General features: G+C 42.3%; 1 protein-coding gene across 6 annotated transcripts in view; it reads right to left on the reverse strand.

Moving 5' to 3' along the window:
* Positions 1–19,874, reverse strand: part of NHSL1 (NHS like 1) — a 415,209-nt gene that overhangs the window by 140,422 nt on the left and 254,913 nt on the right. For 2 of the 6 annotated variants that reach the window (XM_070795559.1, XM_070795554.1), the window contains exon 1: positions 3,860–19,845. The exons of 3 other annotated variants lie outside the window; for them this stretch is intronic. In XM_070795559.1, the coding sequence (XP_070651660.1) occupies positions 3,860–4,061 (202 nt within the window). In that variant the 5' untranslated portion in view covers positions 4,062–19,845. One more of the 6 variants, XM_070795561.1, reaches the window with a different exon arrangement.

The raw sequence follows: 19,874 nt of genomic DNA on the forward strand, positions 1-19,874 counted from the left end.
TAGCTTCTGTGAAGGGAGTGAACTGAAATTCAAATGATTCCAATTTTGCAATGTTATTAATACATATGGCAACATCCAGAAGAAGAGAATGAAAGCACCCTTTAAATTGAGGCTTTGCATGTCAATTACCCAATCTGTTGACCTGCCAATACCAGAATCATCAATCATGCCTCTGCACAAATGAACAGAACTGAGGCTCCAACAAAACACACTCTGCTCAATGAGAGGATATCCCACTATAATTCCTCCTCTTTTGGTTTTAATTGAGAAAAGAAGAGTAAGCAAGTGAGATAGGGGAAGTACAGAATAAATATTACTGGTCATTAGTCTCCCTTGAGAACCTTCCACAGTACTGGAAACAAAGCAGGAGCTCATTAAATATTATGTAAATCAATGCACAGCTGGAAAACCTTGCAAAACATGAAAGTGCTCCAGATAAAGTATCTTCTCATTCTAAAACTTTTTTCACACTTTTTCACAATTCTCCTGCATTTTCTCTTTAATTCTCCATTAGATGCCTTATTCACTTCTCCCCTGAAGTATGAACTCCATGACTTCAGGGGCCGTGTGTTTATACTTCTCTGTACCCTACACATGATACTCAATGAAAATTCCTTCTAAATTCTCTCATAACTCCACAAGAAAAGTAACAGCTTGTCTCATTTACAACTAACTTCTATTTTTTGACTACACAGGCATCTAGTAAAACAGCACATGGTTCATTAATATTCTAAAGGACACTTGATTATCATGGCTAATTAAGTAAAAATATCATCTGCTGTTATAGCAGATCACATCACCTAAAGACTCTAAGGATGGGTCACTACTGTTACTCAATTCATTTTTACCTTCCAGAGTACCAATGTCAATACAAGAGAGTTTTGAAACTTGTCACGTGCTAGAACATGAGAAAGCACAAAGGTCCTTACTTGTGATTGCTTCAGACATATCAATGTGTATCTTCTAGTTACTTTTTAGGCTCAGGAATTTTATCCTTAGCTTCTTGAATATAATCAGTAACAATGGATTATAAAGTGATGGGACTGTGTACTGATAGACAGCCATAAGGGTAACCACTTGAACACTTTATTCTGGTGTTATTGATAAGCAATCTAATATGGAGATTCACTATAAAAAGCACAAAAACAAAATTTGAAAAAACTGTTTAATAAAATGAATGTGCATCTTATTCAACATACCACTGAAACACCGCTGATAGTGGTGATTCAGTAGGCTAATTGAGCAAAGCAATGTGACCTGGAGAAGTAGGCAGAGAGCAGGGCAAGAACTCTGACCTAGCAGCAGCTGCCGGATGGGAGGGAGAGAGCCTACAGAACCAGACACCCCATCAGCCCATTGGACAGATCCCTTGGGGGTGGGGGTAGGGGGAAGAACACAGACAGGACTACTGACTCGAGGAAGACCTGTTAAGCCGCACTGTCCTACCTCTGGCTGTCACTGCTTGATGGTAGTACATGTCTGCAGAGGAGAAGATGAAGATCAGGTTCTTAGAGACTTGTGTAAATCACAAAAATGTTAAAATAAGGTCAAGGGGTTGGGGAGCAGGCTGAAAGGAAGTGGATTCAGATGCATGAGGTCTAGGCAGACAGATATAGAAGAAAGATGCTATCCAATCCCCATCAGACCAATATGTCTTCAATACATATTTATTTGCAAACAAATCCTAATATGCCCATTGGGTATTCTTGGCACTGACTGATAATCCTTGTTAGACTTCTAGCTTATTTGATGCTCCTAAAAAAACAAAAAATCAACAATGAAAACTAAAACAAAACTCCAACCCTGTATAACTTTTCTGAAAGATATTCCCTCTTTTGATCGCTAAGGATAAACAAAAGTCATTCCATATTTCTCCAAAGGAAAGAATTATGTGGAATAAAGATCAACTGTTATAATGCTCCTGAGGCAACATGTCAAAGTTGGGAGCCAATTTTCTTTTGCAAGTCAAATGTGAAAACAGAATCCAAGACCATGAATTCTGATCTATAGGCAGCTTTTTAAGGATGTCCCCGTAACTGCACATGTCAAAGTGATAATATTATCCATGTCCAATTATTTCTAAGCTCCGTATAAATGTACACACTGTATTATGCCACCATTTATCTTCACGAGGCTATAGAATTCCCCATTACAGTAAGGGATAAAGGGCACAATCTTTTGTTTTCTTACATAAACAAGTCCTCCTTCCACAAATCGCTCTGGTCTTTACAATGACTTCTTTATTTTTTACAAGTCAAGTGTACAGTATTTGCTTCATTTCCCAACCAAAACTAATCCATGCAAATTCACAGTTTCTTTCCCTTTAGTGTTAATTTAGATGGAGCATCTATGATAGAAATCCTAAAGCCTCGTGCTCACATGTACACAATCTTTAACAGAAACTTGACAGCGGTTGATTTAAAACAAAACAAGTCATAAAACAACCACCTCTGGCAAAGCCCAAAGGAATTAAAACTACACCCTCTCGCAACCACAGCACTACTGTATCCACCCTTCGAACATTACAACCCACCCATTTACCAAAACCACAGCTTATTCCTGATTTAGAAAAAGTAAAGTTCGTGGACTTACTGAACTACACAACTCCAGCCAGAAAGTATAAATGCCTTTTCTACACCAGGCAATTTATACACCATCTGAACTAAAAACATCACACTGTGGCTCAGTATCAGCAGACCACTGTGGACCACCTTCTTCACATAATAAACAACTGACATCTTCAAAGAGCAGTAACTAGTCCCTCCTGAGCCACAGTTTAACAGACAAGAGCAAATGGCTTAACCTACATTATCCGTGAAGATGGGTGCGTTTAATTTCCAGTCCATGGAATATAATTACTGTCCCCATAAGCTCATATTTAACTTAGTTGATTCTCTCACATTTCAGCAGTTTCGTTTCCCAAAAGAAGGGGAATGACAGGTCTCTGAAAGGTTTTAGCGAGGTTTCTCTTGGCACGGGAAGAATGTGATAAACAGGGAAAACACAATCACGCGGAATGTCTGGATGAGGTTCTTTTGTAAGCCTTAAATAGCACTCCCCCACTGGGCTGTGCCACTGCTCTGAATGGAGAAACCATTTCAGAGCCTAACAATTCGGTCTGTCCAGTAAACATTCTAGGAGGAAGACCTCAGAAATTCTAAATATAAAACAGGGGTGTGTTTAAGAAATATTGAAATAGTTCCCCTCTTTTCTGCCAGGATTGATATTTTTCTTCACCTTGAAGAAGGCAAAACATGTTAAACCTGAGAACAGAAACTAGTACTGGTCTGAAAAAAAACTTGAAAGAAATCCAAAAACTCCTTTTGGACACGATATCAAGGGTTAGTGCTTCGTGTGTTCATTTCCTTGGTGTCACCCTGGCACCTGTTCATTCAAGCGTTCAGGTAATTCAGTTGTCTTAAAGAAATACACAGAAAGTCTACCCACGATTCCCAAAGTTTTCTCAGTGCACCGTTTTAGAAAAGACCTCCATATCCTAACTTTCAGTTGTTGTAAAGAGCAGACGATTCCTCCCAGGATGGTGGCTTACCATTGAACTTTGCACAAGTCACATGAGTGTGCGGAAGGTGGGGTGGGGGCGGGGGGCGGGCAGAGTGCTGGGGACACGTAACAGCTATTTTATCCTTCTGAGAAGGACACGGTCTCAAGTTGAATCTAGTTTAAGGAGTATTTTTACTTTAGACATGTACACAAATGACTGACACTGAATTCCAACATAAAAACACCACAAAAACTCCAAAAGGGGTCAAAAACTGTGAACGGAAATCAGTGATAGCAACAAAGAACAGTACAGAGCAAACTTCTAAAAACATGTACATAAAAAAAAAAGTCAAGTCACCTTTTCTGGGCTGGGTTCTGTAGGTCCAGTTTTCATCATCTGCTTCCACCTGCTGCCCACAGACCGACAACTCCCCATCACTGCGAAACAGCCTCTTTGTTTGCCTGGACAAGGAGGAGAAATTTATCCAACTCACAGCACGTGAGAGGGAACCTGGGTTTGACTTGAGTCTAAAGGAACCTGAAGAGCCTTCCTTTTTCATCTTCTTTCACATCAAAGTCGACTACAGAGAAAGGTCAATCCAGCCAACAAAAACCTCGTTTTTTCAAATTGTCCCAGGTCCTTTCCACGAACCTCCTCCTTGCTACTTAGTCAGACAATATTGAGAGTCTGAGTCTGCAGAAAGACTGCTTCTGTGTCATCCAATTACAAAAAAAAAAGGGAAATGAGAGTTTAGGGGGAAAAAAAATGTTTTTTCACATTGTGGTACTTGGTTTAAAGATCAAGAATATCCACAGTCTCCCTCCACCCAATAAAAATGACTAAAAGTATAATTTTAAAAAAGCAGCAAAACGTTCATTTCAGGAACGCTTGTCAGGACTTGGCGAAGAGCAGGACCAAGGCACTCCAACTCTTTGGTGTGTACCTAGCATCCCGTACTGTAATCCTATTCCTCTCCCAGGCATCTTTCCCCGCTCAGGCAGAAAGCCAGCCGTCTGCTGCAGACAGAAGGAACTCCTCAGGCTGGAGAAAAAGATTCAGCGTCAACTCAGGTACCTAGTTTAAAGTTCACCCACACAGGTGACTTGGGAGAAATCAAAGAGTTCGACTCACTGGCCCCAGCTCAGTGCAGAGTCGTAAATCCCCCACTTGCCCTCCTTCCCGTCTGTGAAGCGCCCAGGAGCCACAGGACTCCACAAACAATAAAACAGGCTGCGTGGCTATTGCTTGGATTACAGAGTAAGCGCTCCTGTGAAAGGCGATAGGCTTTTCCGGACACTGAAGCCACCTCATTGGAGACAGAAAACCCCGCCTCCCTGCAGCCAACACTTCAGAGGGAGCTCTAACTTCTGAACTCCAGCAAAGCTATGAAAATGCAAGTCTGTGTAGAATACAGACTTCCGGACAAATTTTTTAAAGCCAAAACTGGATTATCATCAGACCACTTCTGGAAGTGGGATTTTTTTAGAAGGTGCCTTCAAAGATGATGTAGTTAAATTTCATCAGCATTCCTAAATGGATTTAAGAACGTCATCATCTACTTCCAAAGGGAATGAAACTGACCAAGCTATGATGTCACTTGCAGCTTTCAGTGAAGGTGAAGTGCAGCCATTTCTGCACCTGTCTTGGCCTCTCCTATTTTCCACCAGCAGCCAGAGCGTGGGACTGATAAGCCACCTCTGCTTCGCCACCAGCAGCCCCCAGGGGTCATTCCTCTCCTCTTTGAATGATCATCCTATCACAGAGAACCATCATCTGAGAGCTACGCTGGTAACAATTAGCTGCAGGCTCGAGCCCTTTGTAAATCTTAATCAGAGCATGCAAAATATCTAGAGCCACATGTTGGAATGCATTAGGGTGCAGCATTTCACCCAAGGCCAGCATAATTCCACAAACCTAGGGGTGTGAAGAATTTCTGCAGCTTTCTATCATAGAGACTTGGGTCAGTATCCTCTCCCAAGAGAGTCATTCAGAGTAAGGACACGTAGAAAGCTGGGTCCATATCTCACTCTCCTGTACTCGTTTATTCGCTCAGTTGTGTTCGACCTTTTGTGATCCCAAGGACTGTAGCCCGCCAGGCTCCTCTGTCCATGCAATTTTCCAGGAAAGAACAGTGGAACAGGTTGCCATTTCCCCCTCCAGGGGATCTTCCCCACCCAGGGATTGAAGCTGAATCTCCTGCATCACAGGTGGATTCTTTACCACGGAGCCACCTAAGAACCCTCTTCCTGTACTTAGCATTGAGCATTAAGCAAATAAAGCTAACAAACTGCAATAGAAAACCAAGTTTGACTGAAATTAATAAAAGCAGGATTTTAAAAGCATCATACATCTATTGCAGTTAACTGAGATGGTAAGGAAAAGGCTCTACACGCTTAACAGGATTGGAACATTTATAGAAAAAAACACAGAGCAGCTACCAAGTGTTCCATGGATGGGCAGCTCATACTACCATGGAAACCATGACAAGGAACAGGCGCTAAGACTCAAAGGCAAAGCTACAGAACAATCCAGGTAGCAAAAATACGGACTCAGTACAAAAGCTCAAAGTGTCCTCAAGAAATTACGTCGTTTAAATCTCTCAATCTACTGATGGAGAAATTCAGGTTCAGAGAACATATGTAACACACCAGTGTTACTCAGAGGAGTGAGACCTCCACTCTGATCATTACTATAAGGGTCGCACAGAGTCAGACACGACTGAAGCGACTTAGCAGCAGCAGCCTAAGGGTAAAAAATGATATAACTATACATGGCAACAGTGGCTAAAATCACAATTCAAATATTCAATATTCTTTTCAAGTCAAAGACTCTGAGAAACTCAAAATAGTAAAAAAACAAAACAAAACAAAACAAACCAATAGGCCAGAAAATACAAAACATCCCAAATGCTGCTTACCATTGGCACAGAGGACCCTGTGACATCCGGGTTATTTATTCGTTGAGGATCCATGGACCCCAAACAAGGAACAGTGGTTTCTGGACTGATTTTTATGTCCTACAGTTAACAGTTTTAACACAGAAACACAGAAGCCCTGAAATTAACCTTGTGCTGTGCTGTATATTCAGGAAGTACTGCTGAACATTTTCCCCAGCCCGGCGTCCTCCAAGTGTACACACATACACACGCAATAGTGTAGATGAACTGGTGTCATTAGCAACCGGTGTGTCTTCCTCCAGTACCTCCTGTTTCTCCACTCCTCTGGGAAGAAGTAGAGGAATATTCACCACCAAGCCATCAGGAAGGAAAACTGGTCCATTCAGGGACTAGACTCATGACCCTCCCTCAAATTAAGCACACACTTATGCAGAACTTCCAAGAAACTTAAAGGTTTCCCATTAGTCACAAGACCAATAGATATGCTTGCATGTAACCAATTCTCCATCTATTAGCTATTCTGTTAGACTGAGCCTTGATTATTAGTATCTTCACTTAAGTAAAAGGAGGTCAAATAAATTATTTACTTTTACAACTGGATCAGAGTTCCCCTATGATCAAAATAAAATACAATGACCTAAACCAGCTTTGGAGGAATACTTGGATTTTAACTTTTCATTTTAGATAGGTGGATTCTTGATTGCCTCAGATGGTAAAGAATCTGCCTGCAGTGCAGGAGACCTGGGTTCTATTCCTGGGTAGGGAAGATTCCCTGGAGAAGGAAATGGCAACCCTCTCCAGTGTTCTTGCCTGGAGAATCCCATGGACAGAGGAGCCTGGTGGGCTACAGTCCATGTGGTCGCAAAGAGTCAAACACAAGATAGATACTCCAACTAGATAGGCACTCCAATTAGCTTAGAAAAACGTAAGTGAATTGCTTAAAAAGCTGTTGTGTGTGTGCTCACTGGTGTCCAACTCTTTGCAAACCCATGAACTGTAGCCCACCAGGCTCCTCTGTCCGTGGAATTTTTCAGGCAAGAATACTGGAGTAGGCTGCCATTTCCTATTCCAAGGGATCTTCCCAACTCATCTCTTGCATCTCCTGCATTGGCAGGCACTTTACCTCTGCACCACCTGGGAAGCCCTAGAAAGCTCTCGCATTCATTCAAGCTTTATTTGTGCCACAACGATGACGAACCACACCCATTACCTGGACCTATCAAGCCAAGGGCCATACAAAACTACCCCCACCCCAAGCATCGGGGATCATGGCTACTTTGTGCCACGCACACCATGTATACTACCGCTAATCTTAACAATAACCCCGCAGTGGAAAATCCCCACTTTGAGAGTATAGCCTGTTTCTTCAAATAGCTTCAGCGATAATCTTCAATGTAATAAAATCTTAGTTTAACTATTATTTCCAAGAAAATCTACAATAAAATACACTCTCCCCAGACCTTTTAAACAGACATGCTGAACAGATTTTATCTGCATTCCTGACTGTGAAGTGCTTCCCATCACCCACTCACTGTCAGGCTGTCGACGTGAAGCTTCTGTTGTCATCATATGTGCCAATAACTGTTCCCTTCCTACCACTTTGCCCCTGCTGAGCTTCAGGCATCAGGAAATCAGATAAACAACCTTGCCTAAATTATATGTTTCATGTGAGTCAGCAGTGCTCATGGAGAGAAATACGTAACTTCAGGAGAAGGACTCTGTCACAGCTGTCTCCTGGCTGGCATCCTTGCCCTTTTACTGTGAGATGGGAGCCTGAAGGCTGAAATGGACAGTGGTTAGGCCTGGGAAACTAAGACCTTGCTTCCAGCTACTGCTCACTGCTATTTGCTGCAAGCTGCCACTCACCACTGTGTGCATCCAAAATCAAAACAGCCTCTGGGTAACGACCCCCATGTGAACTTACACCAGATTTATGATTTATTGGCTCTTTTATATTAAGTTCTTAGCACTTGAGGGTGGTGAGAAATTAACCCAATGCTACTGACAAAAGGACAAGAAATTATATTATTTCATGAATGATTTAAGTAATGCATTAATGAAAAGTTATTAATAACTATAAAAACTGGGAGACATCAGAATGTGTTACTAAGGAAAGTTCTAGAATCATCTTCTTTGAGAATTCCTGAGTCAAATACCCCTTAATTTGGAAAGATTTATTTATATTTCCAGCATGAGTCAAAGGGATAGACTGAATACGTTTGGAAAGTCCTTGCCAAAAGACACAGTATTTCATGTTTCGATATATACCGACAACCTTAAAGAGGAATTTAGCTCAAATGGAAGTTTTTGATTTCATAAAAGTTGTTAAACATGACAGGATATAGGATTAGACAAACCTCTCAACTCAGTCAGGCATGTAATTGCTCCCCCTGCCATCTGCATTAAAATGCCAGCCAAGAGTGGGAACTAATTTCAAGTGCCATCAGGTTTTTGGCCTCAAAGGCCACAAAGGAACACTATGACTTTGAATTTCCATGTGTACCTTTTCTGCCCTGACCCTCTGTTACGAAGTCTAAGCTCATACTGCGCCCCATACTACAGGCCAATAATCAAGAGACGAGCTGTTGGGGCAAGGAAAAATGACTTTATTCGGAAAGGCTGCAAACTGAGAAGATGGTGGGCTCATACCCCAAACAACCACCTTGCCCAAGTTAGAATTCAGGCTCCTTTTATTCTAAAAGGGGAGGAGTAAAGCCAAACACTTCCTGGTTCCCATCAGCCTCTGGAGGAAATGCGTTAATTTCTTTCTCCCTGCAGTCATTCACATGTACACCTAGTCAGGAAATTTCCTGTGAGCTAAACAAAGGTATTTTAGGTAAATGCTTATTATCAGGGAAGCACGGTTCCCAGAGATGGGCCATTACGTATAACTTAAGCTCACAGGCAACATAACATCCCTTTAGTGATTATCTTGTAATAGAATACAAAATGTTCTTCCCCATATTGCATCTCCCCTTCAAACCTGGAAGGAAGAATAGGAGAGGCAGAACCCTGATGTCAGAAACCAAAGGAGAACAGTGCTGTAGGGTCAGAGTTGGGGGTGGACAGCACTGGCTTGGCTACAATGGGGCGCACAAAGAGAAGGCTTATGAACGGAGACCAAGGTGAAAAAACCATATACCACAGCAGGGAGTGTGTCATGTTCTAAAGCAGCCCTGACCGGGTAGAGCAGTGAAGAGTGTACCCTTATCAGATTACCCCATGAGCCACACAGATGACCAACAGCGACCTTCAGCTTCTAGAACTGGGTGCAGCAGCTTTTCCAACTGTCATCTCTCATAAATAATTGAAAAGTAGGTTCAAACGCAAACTGTCTATGAGGTAATCTGTACACAAGAATAATGAAACCTTATCTCAACATGGAGAAGTAAACAGTTTGAGCCCAGACATTTATAACTAACAACAAAAAGAAAACCTCATATTGCCCCCAGGGCCACAGCAAGCTAACTCCCACAGTACACTAAATCCTCCTTCCTCGTCCATCTCCCACTCCCTACAGAATTAAGCAACTGATTTACTCAAGGAGGAAGTCAGGGAAGATGAAACATTGCCAATTAACTACTCAGAGAGAGAGGTCTATTTTCAGGGTTCTCCTCATCTACCACAGCTTCAGCATTTACAAAAAAGAAAAGCATTGCCTTTTCACTGAGCTCTAGCTGTGAAAGTCACAATAGGTCCCTTTCCATGGAATTAAGAGTGGAAAGATTAAATGCAAACATTTGCATTTATCTATCATCACAACCTAAATCCCACCTTTCAGTGTCTTCATGTCTGAAAAGTTCCAACACAAAGCCTTAGTGTCACTGGTCCCACAGGATCACCTGATGCAGGAGCAGAATGGCAGCCCATGCCTGCTCTCAATCCCCTGGGATGCAGCGCGCTGCAAGGGGGGAAGGGCTGTCCCCGGTCAGAAGCTGTCACTGATGGGTACCGTCATTGATATGTACTGTGGACTGTTAGGGGCTTGGTAAGCAGTCTATAACCAAGAATATAAACTTTGCCCCGACCTTGACCAAGAAAACGTTCCCATCCAAGAGGTTCATACGAGAAGCTCCCCTAAAACTAAGCATTGAGTCTGAAATTACTCTGATGTAATAAGACCAAGGATGAACTTACTCTGAAATTGAAGTAAAATTCCAAATTAAAAAAAAAAAAACTAGTCATGATCTCTTTTGATCTCTTCATACCTCTCCTATGGCCTCTCCAATCCTTATAATTATTTTTTCATTCTACCTACTCAACCAGTTCTTCGCAAATTTTGTCTGGAACAAAAATTATAGGAAATCTTATTAAAATGCAGAGTCTGATTCAAGTTTGTTATAGGGTCTGAAATTCCAAATTCCCAAAGCACTCAGGTAGGGCCCTCGGACATCTTTGAGTTAGCACAATACTAGATGATAATGCTCCCTGAGCTCTTTCCTGGTGGCTCAGTGGTAAAGAACCTACCTGCCTGCAATGCAGGAGACCCTGGTTTGATCCCTGTGTCAGGAAGATCTTCTGGAGTAGGAAATGGCAACTCACTCCAGTATTCTTGCCCAGAAAATCCCATGGACAGAGGGGCCTGGCAGGCTAAAGGCAGGGATCTCATCTCTTTCCCTCCAGCTCCCCTACAGGACCTAACACAGCCAGCACTAACCTATCCCGGTCACAAGAGTGAACAACAGAACCGTCTATTCATTCCCATGTTACCTCTTGCTTCTGATCTTAGCATGTTTCAGGTCAAAGAGATAATTTGACCTTTATACTAAATTCCATTCTTTAATCACTAAATTCTAAAAGGCAAAAGTAAAATGTGTAAACTGACATATATATGTATATAATCTGAATTAAAGAGTTAATAATAAATTTCTATTATCCATAGATAATGCTTCACTTTGAGAAGAAAGACAGTCATTAACTGCTAGGCTATATACTTTTCTTAGTTTGCAAGGACATGTACACTGCTTCCATCCACCAGAACTCCAGTACTCAATGGCCCTACCCAAAACCTGGGGTAATCAACAGCAAGTCAAAATCGGAAAAATAGCTCACCCTCTACCTGATAATCCATGCAGACAGGCTGGGACCTTCTCAGTTCCACGATGTAAACTTAGTTGCTTTGTGGCAGTGGAAAATTTTTTTTCATCAGTTTTTCCTGGTACATGTTTAAGACAAAGAGTTCACCTTAAGTGATCTTCCAAAATATTTATTGTATTTGGTTCTATCTTTAAAGAATATTCACTGTGACTCTATGAAGCACACTGAATATATCTGTTTGTTTTTAATTAAGCATTTTACCAGTTCATCTGTATCCTTTATTATACTACCATTCCATGCTAAGCATGTGTTAAATACTGCTGATATCTCCAGTGATTTCATTGAACCAGATAAATGTGTAAGAAATGAGAAATTCAAACATCTTAAAAAAAAAAAGTGGGAAAGCTTACAAAGCAATTATACTTCAAAAAAAAAAAAAAGTGGGAGAAAGAAAAGTTTGAAAAGTTCTGACACCAGCGAGCCGACAGGGGCAGTGCCCATCTTGCTTTCAGGCACACTGTTCTAACTGGATCATTTGCTGCCAGCTTGACAGGTAAGTATAGAGTCAGAATGAAGAAATCACGGACTTTCCCGTTAGTTTCTTCCCTCTGACAGAAACCCTATGCAATGTGCATCATCATACATGTTTTATAGATGTAGATACCAAGGATAAAGGTGATAAAGTAACTTGCCTAAGTGTCCCTCTACCCTCAACCACGACTACCAAATTAGTAGGAAGCTTGAAATTTGAGCCAAGGATTGTCCTACTCACTACCCTGGCCTTCCCCTCGACCATACGAAAGCCACAGCCCTAGAGTGTCTCCCTGGGCTACTGTAATACCCTGGGAAAGGGGCCAGCATGCTTTCAGCTGCACCCCGCCCCCCAAAGTTTACCTCCACGAGCCAGCTCACACCATGCTCTGGGTCCCTGGGCCCTTGATGCTTACGTGCCCCCATGTGCCAAAACACTTATCTTTTCACCTGCTCAACTTTTACTAAACCTTCAAATTTTCTGCCCAGAGCTGTCTCAGTTGAAATAAGCAAATGTCTATTGGGAGCTATATCTCTTAACAACTGCTTCATAACAAGGCACCCCGGAACTCAATGGCCTAAAGAAGCAACCATTTAGAACTTCTCATGAATCTGTGGTCATCTGGAGGCCAGCTAATCCACGCTGGACTCGACTCTGGGTGGCTCCACTCTAGTATGTGAGACTGAGAAATTTCATGGAACTTATTTTAAAATGGGGGCAGTCCCAGGCACACAGGGAAAGCAAGCCACCCGAGGGACAACCTGTAGTGTCTCTCCTGCTCCTAGGACCAGCAGGCCAGCTCAAGCTTTCCTTTCTCATGGCAACAGCACCAAAGAGCAAAGCTAAACTGCACCAGCTTCTGCATCATGGTTGCTAACATTCATTAGCCAAAGCAAGCCAACTTGGGCATGGGAGGGGCAATAACAATCCTGAACAAGCGACAGGATACACGCATGCTCAGTCACGTCCAACTCTTCGCAATCTAATGGACCATAGCCCGCCAGGCTCCTCTGTCCATGGGATTTTTCAAGCAAGAATACTGGAGTGGGTTGCCATTTCCCACCAGGCTCCTCTGTCCATGGGATTTTTCAAGCAAGAATACTGGAGTGGGTTGCCATTTCCTCCTCCAGGGGCTCTTTTCAATCCAGGGATCGAATCCACATCCCCTGTGTCTCCTGCATTAGCAGGCGGATGCTTTACCACTGATCCACATGGGAAGCCAAGTGAGGAGGAGGGAATGCTTATTTCTGAATCTCCTCTACCACAAGCATCTTCTGGTACTTTACTGAGGGTGAAAGACTCCTAGGACATCATTTCTGACCTCAGGGATTAGACTGAGTTACTGTCTCTACCAGGTTTCCATCGCATCCCATGAAGACAGATGCTGTTCTTCCCCCATCACATCCAAAATCATGCATTTGCCACGGAAAACTGTAAGTTGCCCAAGCGGGAAGACCAACATGTGTACAGTACCTGACATAAAGTAAGAGCTAAATCAAAGCTTGTTAAACTGAACTGGTCATTATATGCCCTTTGTCATCACATTCAATTCTTTCTTATTAAATATATGCCAGTTTACCAGTCCATCCTAAAGGAGATAAGTCCTGGGTGTTCATTGGAAGGACTGATGCTGAAGCTGAACCTCCAATACTTTGGCCACCTGATGCAAAGAACTAGCTCATTGGAAAAGACCCTGATGCTGGGAAAGATTGAGGGCAGGAGGAGAAGGGGATGACAGAGGATGAGATAGTTGGATGGCATCACTGACTCAATGGACATGGGTTTGGGTGGACTCTGGGAGTTGGTGATGGACAGGGAGGCCTGGCGTGCTGCAGTCCATGGGGTCGCAAAGAGTCAGACACGACTGAGCGACTGAACTGAACTGAGTTTCATTACTGGACTGTATTTGATATTCTCCCACACAAAATGTAGGGGTCAGCAAGCTTTTTCCGTAAAGAGCCAGAGAGTAAATATGTTAGGTTTTTCCAGCTCTTTTCCAACTACTCTGCCATTGTGGCAAAAAAAGTAACCAGACAATATGTAAACAAATCAGGCTGGTTGAGTTTCAATAAAACTTTATTTATAAAAACAGATGGTGGGCTGTATCTGGCCCCTAGACAATAGCTTGTTGATCCTGGATTTTTTTTTTTTTTTTAATTTAAATAGGAATGGCACTCAAGCACCAATAGTTCAAACAAGTGTTTCCCAAAATATTCCTGTCAGCATTACTCTGGTATCAGAATCAACTTAGATTGGGGGGGGAAGTTAGGAGGCCAGGAGGGCTTGTTAAAATGCATACTGCCAGATTTTATTTAGTTCATACCTCTGGAGAAGAAACTAAGAATCCACATTTAAATGAGTCTCATGCATGTTACAGTTTAGAAATCACTAGTCTCAACACCATTACACCACAATTGAAGTAAATAAGCAGAATTCAAATCTCTACTCATGATTTCACTAAAAATGCACAAACATTATACCACAAGTATAGTTATAATACCAAATGAATACAAAACAGACTAGGATGATATACTGAAAAATTTTCAGTAGATATTACAAGCAGGATAGAGAGTATAACAAATTTTTAATATTTTTACTTTGCCGTTTGTTTTTCCGTAATTTGTATGCCAAACATAGGCTATAAATTTTTTAATCATATAATGTTTAATACTCATGCAGAATTATTTTAGACTTAGAGAAAAGGAGAGAAATCAACACAGATTTAATACTTAACATATGGCTATATGTGTTTGTTTTTAAAAAATAGAGTGGTACAGATAAATTTTGACCTCTCCCCATCTTACAGTGGTAATATCATTCTAAATTTGGTGTGTATCATTCACAGACATATTTTCCACATTTTTTTCTACATACTAGCATAGTCATTAACAAGACAGTACTGTTTTGTGTGTTAACTTTTATAAATTATATTGTAAATCATTCTTAAAGTTATTTTTAAGAAAACAGTTAATATTTAAAATTTTCCACTCACTCTGCAACCAAAGGCATGGCAGGTAAAGATACCATGGACCTGGTACTGCTCATGAACCAGTCCACCTGATTATTTTCCTACAATCTTGTTTAGATCATTAAAGGAACACTTCACAGCAGGGTATGTCTAAAAATCAATCTCTAAGCTTCTACACTACATCTATTAAAATTTTACTCATTGCTTAAGTGTTTGTTTTTTTTTTTTTTAAAGCTTAACAAATTTAAGCCTTATGGAACACATGAAAACATAATAAAGCATATAATGATGACTTCATAAGATTTTCTCTTCATTCAGCTCAACAGTGTTTATAGTCATCAAAATCTCCAAGTAAAAAGGCTTCTTAGAAAAGGACAATTCAATCTGATGATGAGGACTTTGGCCATCCCTGTATAAGCACATTTGTCAGGGTCTTAAGTAATAAACTGACTTTGATAAGGAGAAATTCAGAAAACAAATGGCCTAGAAGACACTTAAGACATTTAGAAATTTTTGGTTGAAACACCTGTTTCCCAGGGTCAAAACGGATGTGTTAAATCAAGAGAACTTTTGTTTCTATAATACGCTTCTCCAAGATAACGCCATCAAAAGAACTTCAATAAAGGATGAAGGACTTCTACAAAATAAACACTAGACTCTTGCCACTGATGGCAGACTGGAGTGGGTGGAAAGAGACTGGCCAGCACAAACGAAGCTGTTAGTCATAGACTTCCCCTTCTAATCTCCCTCCTCCCAACCCAGCCTCTCTGCTGTTTCCTTGAAACACACAGACAACTACGACAGGGCTTCCTCAAAAGGCCCCGGAGTGGGTGACGCGCTCAGTTCTCATTCAGGCTTAACCCCCTGCAAGACAAAGACACCAGGGATCCTGAAAACTGACTGGCATCCTTAGTGAAAAGCGAAAGTGTCAGTCCCTGAGTCGTGTCCGACTCTTTGTGACTGCATGCACTGTAGCCTGGCAGACTCTTCTGTCCATGGGATTCTCCAGGCAAGAACACTGGAGTGGGTAGCCATTCCCTTCTCCAGGGGATCCTCCTGACCCAGGGATCAAACCCTGGTCTCCCACATTGCAGTTTCCTGCATCACAGGCAGATTCTTCACCATCTGAGCCACCATAGAAGCCCAACATTAGCCCTTGATAATTGGTAGGTTATTTTCATCTGCAGCAGCAGCAAAGAGGTAACTGTTGACTTATGGGACCTAAAGTAGAGGTGGCCAGTACTCAAGTGCAGATGCCTGATAAGTGCAGAAGCAAGAGATGAAGATTGTGGCTGCATATAGAGGGAGGAGATGGTGAGCTGCAACAGAGGGCCACACTGCCATGAGAGAGACAGTTCACTCAACATCAAGCATGCCAGCTTCACCTACAGACAGAATTCTCAAGGCACTGCACCTTCGTCACTTTCATGGTTCAGTTCAGTCACTCAGTCGTGTCCCACTCTTGTGACCGCATGGACTGCAGCACACCAGGCTTCCCTGTCCATCACCAACTCCCGGAGCTTACCTTCATGGTTGCTAGGCTCATTTCTCTTCCCAAATGATATGAGACAATGAATGGCTTGAAGAAAAGCGTGAAATCCTTACAGGTTAAAAGGAAACACTACAAAAATAGCACAGGTGTAGCTACCTTACCTCATAATAATGACAGTTGTCTAAAATAGCTAAAAAGGAAACTCCTAAGTTCATCATCATATATGCACACGAATGCACACACTCAAAATGTGTTCCAGCATTTTCTAAAGTTTAGTTTATTGCCAGGGCAGGGGAATGAACACAGAAAAAAAGTACCAGTTACTGTATGGTTTCATAAAATATACATTATTGGTCATAGTTGATAAGAAAGTGCTTGGCTAAAAGCAATTACAATTCCAAATAAGGAAAAAAAAGTTAACAGTGTCACATAAGCTTTAATTAATCACATAGTGCAATACTGGTTAGCCAGACCCTAGGAAATTATAGTAGGCTACAGACTATATACAAGATCAGATCAAACGGTGTCACTTAAGGAAGTGACATCATTCAAAAATTACCAGAGTTAGGTAAGGCTATGCTCAGCCATTCCCAGAAAAAATACCCTTTACAAAATGAGGCTACAGTGAAGTGTGAGGAAAGTTTAAAATGTAATTGACCATCTAAGGCATAGTCTCATACTAAGTATAATTAAGGAATCAATAGCCTAATAAAATGTTTTGCCACCAGCCTAGTAAAGGTGGAAGCGGGTGAGGACAGAGGGAATGACTGGTAAGCATCTGTGAGTATCCAGAGTCCGGAGTTGAGCACAGTGTCTGGGACCCTAAACATCCCGGAATGTCTGACGGCCTAGCATTGCTCCAAGAAACACAGGGTGGATCAGGCTCAGGTGAAACTGTATTCACTTTTTAAAAACATAAGTGCCAAACAAAAAGCCCTAGATCCAACCTACAGGTGACCTACTGGATAAGAATCTTTTATAAAAAGATGATTCTGACACTCCCCCACAGTAGAGAATCAAGGCACTAATGCAGTTTCTGATAGGCCTGACCCATCCTGTGTCTCTCCGAGCAGGCTAGGCCATCAAACATTTTGCTCTATGTAACATATGCCCCCTACCTCGAATTAAGAAACACCCATCTTTGAGAAAGTTTACCTTTGGTTCACAGATCGAGCTAAGTGAAATGCCAACTCTGTGTTTCAACTGATAATATTTAAAGAAACAATAAAATGAAGAAGCCTATCATTTTTCCAATTCACACTTTTTTAAATGTTTAAAAGAGCATCAGAGGCAAAGCATAAGCTAGCCTCCTCCAAAGCTCCTATACAGCATCAGTGTTAACAGGGCCTGGGGGCTGTGGTGGGGAGGGAGAACCCATCTGAAGGATCAAGAACAGACACTGCCTTCCACAGTTACTAGGAAAGCTAAGTCTTCTACTCATGCAGATTGAGTTACAGGAGTCTGAGACCAAAGGAGATCTCAGAGATTATTCTGTCACACACTTTCATCTTACAGATGCGGAAACAAAGAATCTGGAGAGGCTATGTACAACACTATGACATTAGCTAAGATACTCCAGAACATTTTTAGAAAGTAACTGTCAGGTCATTGGCAAAGACGGGACCCAGAATCAGGCACAGTTTAAAATAACGATCATGATGACGATGCAACTGCACTGAAAATAAACTGCTCTTAAGAAAGGTAAAGTAATTTTCCAAGATCATACCTTTCCAACACTCAGGAGCCTGAATCCCATCTGTCTTCACCGTGGTTTTGAATTGCCGGAATCATCTGTCCATAAAACAGACATGAGGCATACAAAACTATTCTTTCTGAGATTAACACAGGTTAACTGATCTCTCAGAATGTGCTGTTGTTATTAGTCTTTTAACACCTGGGCTGGAAAAAAGGCTCCAGTGAGAAGAGGAAATTAACTTTGTCAGATTTGCAACATTAAGTGTACAAGATTTAATTCAGAGCAGATGGCCTTATTAGAAGACTGTTTGCTTCAACTATGCTCTACTGAAAATCATGTTTGAAATCTTGAGGCTGGAGCCACCGTCAAAACCCGATATGGTTTGCCTGTGGTTGACCAGCAGGTGGCAGAAGAGAATAATCCATCTTCCGTAAAGCCCCAAGAAGTAGATGTGTGCGTGCTATATCACGTCCAACTCTTAGGACACGCCAGGCTTCTCTGTCCATGGGGTTTTCCAGGCAAGAATACTGGAGTGGGTTGCCATTTCCTTCTCCAGGGGATCTTTCTGACTCAGGGATTGAACCCTCATCTCCTGCACTGCAAGCGGATTCTTTACCACTGAGTCATCCCAGAAGCCCTAGGCTTGGGTAAATTCAAGGACGGAGTACTTGTAGTACTCAGACATGGTCAAAACTTTTAGGAACAAAGAATCCTGTATAAAACTCAAAAACCTGAGAGTATTTTATAAGATGGAAACAGTCAAGTATCCATTCACTTCAATAACTTACAAGTTAAAATTCTGAAGTGTCTTTGTACTTACACAAGCCATGGCTTGTGGAGCTCAAGAAGAAATATCACAGAGGACACTGTCCAGCCTTTGGAGAAGGCAATGGCACCCCACTCCAGTACTCTTGCCTGGCAAATCCCATGGACAGAGGAGCCTGGTAGGCTGCAGTCCATGGGGTCACGAAGAGTGGAACACGACTGAGCGACTTCACTTTTACTTTTCACTTTCATGCACTGGAGAAGGAAATGGCAACCCACTCCAGTGTTCTTGCCTGGAGAATCCCAGGGACGGGGGAGCCTGGTGGGCTGCGATCTCTGGGGTCGCACAGAGTTGGACACGACTGAAGCGACTTAGCAGCAGCAGCAGCAGAATCCATGTCAGTGTTTCCCAAACTTGCCTGCCTATTGGCATGGCCTGCAGGATGTTTATTAAAATACAGACCCCAAGGCCCCATCCCAGACATGCAGAAACCTCACGAGAAATAGCCAGGGAAGCACCTGGGGGGCTTATCAGACAAGTTTGGGGGTCACTGGCTGTGTACTAACTCACTGCCTGGAGGGGAGCTACAGGTCAGGGTGGGCAACACCTGGCTGGGTAAGGCTGATAAACCTCACTGCTCAGCACAGGGTGGGGCCCCCACAGCTGCCCAGCAAGCCTCCCCTTCAGTGGGGACCTGCCAGACTCCTCATCCCCAACTCCCCACCTCCCTGTTTCTCCTTTTCACTGCAAAACCTCCTTCACATAACCCATCTTCCCTCTCCTGGTTCACTCCTGCCTCCTGGACCACCGTCTGCAGCATGAATGCATTTGCTACCTGGCACTTCCAATCTCTTTTTCTAGAGCCTGCTTTTCTCTCCTTCAAATGGACAAACAATAAAATGCCTCTCCCCTCGCCATGCTCTGCTCCTCAGCACAGGGTCTGTCTAGAGTCAGGACGATCCCCTCCTCCCCCACCCTCAAGCCC

Source organism: Bos indicus, chromosome 9, assembly GCF_029378745.1.
Source record: "Bos indicus isolate NIAB-ARS_2022 breed Sahiwal x Tharparkar chromosome 9, NIAB-ARS_B.indTharparkar_mat_pri_1.0, whole genome shotgun sequence".
Classification (NCBI taxonomy): domain Eukaryota; kingdom Metazoa; phylum Chordata; class Mammalia; order Artiodactyla; family Bovidae; genus Bos; species Bos indicus.